At 34.1% G+C, this 9,334-nt stretch overlaps 1 protein-coding gene across 1 annotated transcript in view; it reads right to left on the bottom strand.

The window, feature by feature from the left end:
• Positions 1-1,327: 1,327 nt before the first annotated feature.
• Positions 1,328-9,334, bottom strand: part of CDC40 (cell division cycle 40) — a 48,940-nt gene continuing 40,933 nt past the window's right edge. The window contains exons 13-15 of the mRNA XM_004422208.3: positions 5,989-6,065; positions 4,348-4,492; positions 1,328-3,336 (exon numbers count right to left, since the gene is read on the bottom strand). Of these exons, the coding sequence (XP_004422265.1) occupies positions 3,159-3,336; positions 4,348-4,492; positions 5,989-6,065 (400 nt within the window). The 3' untranslated portion in view covers positions 1,328-3,158. The remainder of the gene's footprint in view (positions 3,337-4,347; positions 4,493-5,988; positions 6,066-9,334) is intronic.

The raw sequence follows: 9,334 nt of genomic DNA, 5'->3' as shown, positions 1-9,334 counted from the left end.
TAGCGAAAAGAGGAGGATTGGCATGGATGTTAGCTCAGGGCTGATCTTTCTCACAAAAAAAAAAAAAAAAAAAAAAAGGGCTATAAATTGCAATTTTTTGTTAGTTCATTCATTTTATTTACCCAATGATCAAATAAACATTTGATAACGTGAATTTTGAGCCAAGTGTGCTGTGACAGAACCTTCTTTCCATTGGATCGTCTCTTCTCCTTCTTAGGTCCCTTGGTACTTGCCTTGTTTATACTATATTTCATCAATTATTTTATGATCCACTAAGGAAGAAAGAATGCTGCCAATCAAATTATGACATATCATTGATTTTATGATGTAGTCCTATTTCAGAGATGTCAAAATGTGAAAAACAAGCATCTTTGGTGAAATACAGCATCAGCGTTCCATAGATCTCACTTTGATACCCAAATGTTAATACTGCTGCTGGCTATCTTGACCTGGATGGCACTTCACACTTCCCTTCCCCATACCTGAATTCATTATGGCTCCCCCAACTAACCTCTACTTTCTTCTAAATTCTCTATCTCAGTAAGCAACACCATCTCCATGTGATTCTGATGCAGATGGTTCTCAGTCCACACTCTGAGAAACACTGTTCTTCAAGGAGAGCCTCGATAATTATTGCCAGTGTTGGCAGTCCTTACAGCTGCCATTCAAATGGGTTCGATATTTCACTGTCAGTGTTTTCTTTCAGGTTATAAACATGCTAAGGACATCAATTGGCCTCACAATGCTTCCTCAAGAATCACTCTATACTTTTCTACTTAGAGACGTGCCTGTTTGAGGTTACTCTCTGTTCCTTATCTTAAAACTGTCTCCTTATTTAGGACAAAATATTCCCAGCTTGTGCTTCAATATTTAAATATTCATTTGATTAAAACTTTCACTAAAGCATCATTTTTATTCTAACTTTTAGGAAGGAAATCTGTCCTGGGTGTGACATAAAGGTTGCAGTGAGGAAAAGGAGCCAGATGATAACCACTAATTCCAGTAACATGACCTTGAGATTTTTTAATGCTGGAAAAAACTCCCATTCATTCATGTACTCTGAAATGGGTACAATCATGACTCAGTGCCACCACTAAGTGAAAAAATACGGAACGTGTTAAACTTAATCTGTGCGCTCTGAGGGCAATGCCCTGTATTTTTATTATTTAATTGGAATAAACCTATAAATATACCATACCCACCTTTAAAGCATCCTTTCTTCCCATAAAATCAAAATGACCCATTTAAAATCTGCAAATGGTTTAATTTGGTATCTCAACAGAGTTAAGACTTAAAAGGAGACTAAGAACAAAAATTTTGATAACACTTTCTACAAAAAACGCTTTATTTAAAAATACCTTTTTAAAAAAGAGACAATTTTTATATACAGTTACTTAGTTTAGAAACAGTCAAAAACACAATAAAATAAACCCAGATTTAGAATTGATTTGTAACATACACAAGACTGGTGCTGAGCAAGATAATTTAAATGTATGATTAATTCTTTTTGTCCCATCACATTTCAGTAATTCACATTTGTTAAAACCAGTGGTTGGGACTAAAGAAAAGGTCTTGTCTGAACTCTTTCCTCTTCAGGAAATGGTGGCCATCCTTCCCAGCAGACACAGAAATGGCAGCAGCTAGGCAGTGTACTCTTATTTGAGTGCCTCCTTGATCAAAAATACATCTCTACCACTTTTATTCTCTTCTTCTATTTTCTTCTTTGAAATTTATTTATATGTGGCTATAGTGCCTGGTCATCTATACCACGTCTTTTTTTTTTTTTAATTTAAAATTTTAAAAATGAAAGTTCTAAGGGCAAGAAGCATGAACTGCTATTGACAGCACAGGACTTGGCACAAATGCCCTTAGGATATCAATACTCAACATGATTTTGGTCTCCAAGTCAGCATTCTGAGCACTATGAACCAATCTTTTTTTAGCATGGTACTGAAATATTTCAACTCACATTCAAACATCTGATACAGATTTATAATAAAACAAGAGAAATGGCTTGTCAAACTAAAGTGCCATTAGCTACTATATTCAAGAGGCTATCTTGATTTCACAATTTGAAGTTTTTAAACTTTGTTTTAACCAACCACAGACATTGCTTCTCAAACTGGGGAACCCTAGCCATTTTCCTAGAGTGTCAATTTTACTCAAAGATTTGGAAAGAAGTTTAAAAATTTTCTAATCTTAAAAAGTTCTGTCGAATATATTCACAAGCAAAATCAGTAATTTTAAAGATAAACCATACAACTTCAAAGAAATTACAAGTTGACATTTTGGACTATGCCCTCACACCCTGTCTCCTATGAGGAGTATCTCAGTAGTAACATCTGTGAAGCAATGACCTAGGAGATCCTGATTTCTGAACGTGTAGCCAGGTCCTTACAGACAGTAAATACTAATAAAATTCCAAGTCTTGACTCATTCTCTTGAGTTCCATCTTCAAAAATAATGTAATTCTCTGATTGTATATAGTCCTGTCATACTGATCAGGAAGACAGTCAACGAAAGAACTCTGGACTGATATTTATTTTACATTGTTTAATAATTAGAGGAATGCCGCAGTCAGAGAAGATTGCTGGCTTACAACTAAAAATATACAACATATGTCATAAAAAATAGCAGAACTCCTGAATCCAAAAGATGAGAACTTGACCCACTGAAAATAATGGGAACAGTAACTGTGGGTAGTTTTATCCTTCTTTCAGATTCACATTTAATTACATCATCCCTGTTCCTTACTTCCCTCTTTGTTGAAGAGGTAAATACATGGTACCCTTCAGAGTTATTTGTCATTAATTATATTACCTCCTTTAGAACCCCAAACCCACTTGGGATTCTTTCAGTATGTCATGGGGGTAAACCCAAACTGCCTGCCAACAATAACTACTTGTCAATTAGAAAGTCAACGGTCATTCTCTGTATAAATAACATCCATAAAGAACAAAGTGACGTTACCAATGAAATTATATAAGCCAAATTTACAAAGGATTTTTTTTTTTAAAACAATTGGTCAACTTCATAAGGCCATGTAAGGAAAACATAATCTGTAAATCAAGTTGTCATCCAACACATTTAATAATTAAATATAGTTAAATATGATATTGGATCAAAAATGATCCTAGACAGTTTAAGGATTAATCTCTTTAATCCCACAATTTAATGAGACCATCCCAACCACATGTTATGACTTTAGATGTTTCATGAGGATGCCATACTGCACCTATACACACTTTATCATGAGCTTTAAATCGACTGTAGAGTTTTGTGGTCTTCCAGTCCCAGATATTTAATTTTCCATTTCCATCTCCTGAAATCACATAGCTACAATGGGAAGAAAAATAAATTCAAATTATTCAAACACCTTAAACTGGTAAAGTGAACGAGGAACAGAAAGAATTTATCTTTTTCATCTTAATATAAAAAAAAATCAATGTGAACATACAATACTCAGTGAAAATAACAAGGTAGAGCATACAGCAGTCTATAATTTAAACTTCTACCCCAAACTCTCCCCATTGAGCTACCAATCTACGAGTAAAAATTTATTTTTAACTTGCAACATTGGGAGACCCAGCGGCCACAATGAATGCAGTATCACAATTAATCTCTAGATAGAAACAGTGTAGATACCAAGTTCATATAAAGCCAGAGAACACATTTAGACCCATTCTACTGTATTAGACTCTACCACCTTCATAATTATTTTTTGGCTCCACCATCTTTTGGATATGTCTAAGACTGACTCAGAGGTAGGAGTCTAAGGCGCAATTACCAGGCTAAACATACTAGGTTACAGGGATTTCTGAATTATTTCTACCTATATATTTTAGCTAAGAAATGGGGAATGAATGCAGTTTCATTCTTAGAAAGACTCTGGGGATTCACAAATCTAGTGTGACCTAAAAATATTCAGAAGCTGCATTTGAGGTGCCAGCACAAAAAAAGCTATAGTGAAGTTGTTAACTTCAACACTGCAATACAGAATGAATTCTTCTGGAGTTCATTCAATCACAGCCACATAGTGATTACAGTCTTCCTAGCCTTGCTTAGAAAAGCAGAGAGAAAATAAGGCATTGCCTATATAGACAGGAATTTATTATGTGGGTAAAGGCACAGGACCAAGCAATATAAGGAGATATACTGAAGAACTTAAAAAAGCAAAATGTAGTTTTCATAACTTGTTTTTGCCTTTTTATCTGGTATTTTGAAATTCTGCACAGTTCTCATACAATTACATATGTGAAAGTGATTTGTAAAGTGGTGTTATTTGTACAAGAATAGTTAATATTATCATATTTGAATTTAAGAATACATGAGAAGATTTAAACTTACCTCATGTCTGGTGAAAAGTCCACCTGACAAGCATAGCCTGCTACCATATGGCCCTTAAAGATTTTTTTCTTATTTAATCTAAATCTGTTCTGTGCTCCAAAAATTAAGATTTGGTTGTCCATTGACTGGCATGCTAGCCATTTCCCTGCAAATTCAATAAATGATACATTTTAGAGAAAGACTGAAAATTTTAAAAAGATTTTTTATTTTAAATATGTTCAGTCATTAATATTTTGATCCCAACTATTTTATAACAATAGGAAAATGAATTTACCATGCCACCTGTAAAGTGTTACAAATATGTCACTGGCAAGAGGTATTTATATATAAAGTAATGAATTTTGCCCATACAAGCATATAGCATTGAGCACTCTCTATATAAAAGCTTTTTTTGTTTAAATAATGATATACAGAAATTCTGAGTTTAGCATTAATAGAACTAAGCTAAAATTTTACGAAATGAAATTAGTTTGTAGTAAGTACAGACAACAGAACCATGGGGAGAAAGAGACTTAGCTATGTTAATTATGGGAAAAAAAAAAGATTAGGTGAGAAAACCTAGGATTGTTAAATAAAACTGTACGAAAACAAGAGATGATTAAAAAAATTATAGTAACTGTTGCTGAAAGGCCACATTGCCTTTATCTACCCAGGATCACCAAAGCCCCTAGAGCCTACACTGCAGTATCCTCTTGCATCCTATATACTTGTAGACATTATTAACCAAGGGAATGATCCTAACAATGCTCACAGTCTGAGCAGGTAAATGGCCTTGTTCAAGATGGGCACAATGTTTGTAATAGATGATTTAAAAATACACTGCATGAGATGTAGATGCACAGTGACAAATGTGACAAAGTATACAAGATGGTGATTATCAAAATAGGACCCAGTTAGGTTGTTCTTCTCATAAAAATCACAGGGCATTTGACAAATGATCACTGATTTCCCTGTGGCAGATGCCCTGATGGAAAAGCAAACTATGTCTTGCCTCCTCTTCCTTGCTCCACATTCACAGTAGCTACGCAAGTTAATTGCCTTTACGACAATACTGCCCCAACATCAGTTCCTCTACTTTAATACCCTCATGTCAAGCTATAATTGTATCAGTATACTGTCAGTATGTCTTCTGTACAAATTACCTTGTACTTAAAAGGCAATGGTTTATTGAATAGAAAACAGTATTAAATAGATTTATCTTTTTTATTTTTGCCTGAGAAAATCTTTTATAGTGAATTGCTAAGGTATTCTCATTATGGCGAACCAGACCAAAATTTTCTATCTCCTGAATGAAAAAGAGCTCACAATAAATCACTAAATGAGTTGTTGAACATGATTCTGTTGGAAGGAGAATTATTAAAAAAAAAAAACCTGATTCTCAGATGCGAATCCTTAGATGCTCAATGTTAGTTGCAAATCATTGTTTCTTTCATTTTTATTTTTTTTAAAAAACAAGAGAATGGGTGAGGTGACTCACATATGAAAACCAGTGATTATTTCTAATATTGAAAAGATTTCCTTATATAAGTACTGCCCACTGACAGACTTCCCCTAGGAGGGAATGGCCAAGGTTCTTTGAATACAGAAATCACACCATGTCCTAGAAGCGCATTTAAAAACACATGCTATCTACTAACTCACCATTTGGAGACAAAGTCACTGCGGGCATTGAGTGCATACTGGGTTCTGCTATATACTTGAAATCCACAGGGATATCCCTAAAAATTAAAAATAGCATATCAGAATAAGTAATTTTAAAAAGTACCTTTAGAAGAATTATCTTTGAAACAAAAGTGATACTCTTGAAATTATACATTTATTAAAATTTTCATGAAACTTCTTGGAGGAAGGACAATCACAAAATGACCTTCTATTGATTATAAATCTTTTACTTCACAAATGACTTTCCATGACAATTATAAGAGTGTCAGTGATTTAGTTTTCTAACTCTATTTGATTTAAACTTTGACCTTTATGTTGAAAAAAAGTTTGTTACTGGAAGTTCTTTAATAATGATCTCATCTAAAAATGTACCATGGTAGGCAGAAGCAAGATGTCTGAGGCAAGCCTACAGGGAAGTATTCCTATTTTACCTGCCAGTCAATCTTGTTACTATGCAAGCAGGTGACAGTGCTAAAGAGCCTTCAGCAATGCAAGTGGATGGCAGGCAAAGCTGTAAAGGGATCTGCAAGCAGATCGAGCCCATCCAGAAATCTCAGTATTTCTGGACGGGTAAGAGAAATTAAGTGCTTGGTACCTGGACATCTTCTGTTTTCAGTTTACATGTAAAATATTCCAAATGCGTTCAGTGCAGGAGAAAGAGCATTAAAAAAATTCTCATGTGAGTAATACAAAGGAATAAGCAAAAAGAACAAAAATCCAATGCTAGTCACTTAAATCTAGAAGCATCAAAGGTTGTAATTGCCTTTTCATTTTTAATATTGTCCATGATAAAAAACTCTTTAGTAGTTCTGAAGGATTTTGGTCTTGTTGCTCTTCATTAGAGACCAGAAATGTTTTTTACAGAGTAATGTGTGGGAAATATAATCTGATAAAAAACACAGAATACAAAGCAGCAATTTCAATTTCAAACTATGGTTCAAGTTCTAGTACTTTGATTAATTGGAAAATAATAATAATAATAATAATTATTATTATTTGCCTTTAAGTAAAGATTTTCTCTATCCATATATCCATCCATCCAGAAGAAGGAAGAAATGGTTAGAAAAAACTTCCATCAGGGTCTTGGTTAGAGGAAAAAAATTTCAGGTATAACCTGGGGAACAGTATCATTTGTCAAATCTTCAAACCTTTAAACTTCTAAAGTACCCATGAGAATTGACATTCAGAATGACCCAGATATACTGAAAGGACCCTCAATCTGAAAAATTTTTTCCCTCCTCATATTTATTATTAGCAGCTAGTAGTTTTATAACATGGATCAAAACATAAGAACATTTTCTAAACTAAATGAACCATAGTCCAGGTTCATATCAATCAATGTTTTACTAAAAGTAAACAAAAAATTTTAAACAGATCCCTTATTTCAAGGACACTTGGTACAATGAGCTCCAGAGCAAGAAATGAATTTGAACACCTTGTGAACGTCATTATTTTTAGTAAAAATGTCTGCTAGGCACAGTTATATTTAATAAACACAACATTATTTTTTAATTAGAAACTGTAATTCACTATAATAAGCTAATAACTTATATCTAACAAATAATCTTCAGTCTGGAAATGAAACCATTGAAAAAACCCTAACAAAAATCTATGAAATTTTAAAGATAAAAGATAAATAGTAGTGTCAACTTCTGTAAAATTTTCTTTTAAAAATATTTTAACAAAATAAATACCTTTGGGAGAAAACATGTCTATGACATGTCATGAATGTAACCGATGAGAATACCAAAGGCTGCTCAATATCTAATTATAATCTCTTAATCTCCTTTAAAATTGTATAATAGTTTTAGTTTGTATAGTAAAGCTTTTCCTTTAAGATCAGGAACAACACAAGGGTGTCCACATTCACCTCTTGTATTCAACATAGTACTGGAAGTCCTGGACAGAGCAATAAGGCAAGAAAAAGAAATAAAAGGCATCCAAACTGGAAAGGAAGACATAAAATTGTCTCTATTTGCAGATGACATGATACTATACTATATATAGAAAACCCTAAAGACTCTACCAAAAACCTGTTAGAACTAATAAATGAATTCAGTAAAGCTGCAGGATACAAAATCAATATACGAAAATCAGTTGTGTTTCTATACACTAATAATGAACTACTGGAAAGAGAAATTAAGACATACAAATGGCCAACAGGTACACGAAAAAGTGCTCAACATCACTAATCATCAGGGAAAAGCAAATCAAAACCACAATGAGATATTACCATACACTTGTGAGGATGGCTATTATCAAAAAGACAAGAGATAACAAATGCTGGTGAGGATGTGGAGAAAAAGGAACCCTTGTGCACTGCTAGTGGGAATGTAAACTGGTACAGACACTATGGAAAACAGTATGGAAGTTCTTCTAGAAATTAAAAATAGCACTACCATATGATCCATCAATCCTACTTCTGGATCTATATCCAAAGGAAATGAAATCACTGTCTCAAAGAAATATTTGTACTCCCATCTTCAATGCAGCATTATTCACAACAGCCAAGGTATGGAAACAACCTAAGTGTCCGTTGATGGATGAATGGATAAAGAAAATGTGGTATTTATATATACAATGGAATATTATTGAGCCTTAAAAAAGAAGGAATGCTGCCATTTGCGACAAGATGGATGAATCTGGAGGGCATTTTGCTAAGTGAAATAAGGCAGACAGAGAAAGACAAATACTGTATGGTATCACTTATGTGTGCAATTAAAAAAAAAATAGTCAAGGGCCGGGCCCGTGGCATAGCAGTTCAGTGGGCGCACTCCACTGCTGGTGGCCTGGGTTTGCATCCCGGGCGCGCACCGACGCACCGCTTGTCAGGCCATGCTGTGGTGGCGTCCCATATAAAGTGGAGGAAGATGGGCACAGATGTTAGCTCAGGGCCAGTCTTCCTCAGCAAAAAGAGGAGGATTGGCATGGATGTTAGCTCAGGGCTGATCTTCCTCACACACACACACTAAATAAATAAATGAATAAATTAAAAAAAAAAAAAAGTCAAACTCATAGAAACAGTAGAATGATGGCTACCAGGGGCTGGGAGGGTGGGAAAATAGGGTGAGGCTAGTAGAAGGGTACAAACTTAGTCGTACGATAAATAAGGTCTGAGGATCTAATGTATAACATAGTGATGATAGTTGATAATACTGTATTGTATAATTGAAATTTGCGAAGAGAGTAGAACTTAAGTGTTCTCACTAAACAACAACAAAAAAAGGTAAATATGTGAGCTGATGAATGTGTTAATTAACTCATGGTGGGAATCTTTTCACAATGTATATCAAATCATTATGTTGTACACTTTAAATATATTACA

This window comes from Ceratotherium simum, chromosome 19 (assembly GCF_057802395.1).
Source record: "Ceratotherium simum simum isolate JZ-2026a chromosome 19, ASM5780239v1, whole genome shotgun sequence".
NCBI lineage: Eukaryota > Metazoa > Chordata > Mammalia > Perissodactyla > Rhinocerotidae > Ceratotherium > Ceratotherium simum.
The sequence above is the reverse complement of the archived record's forward strand: the minus strand, read 5'-3'. Positions and strand labels throughout refer to the sequence as shown.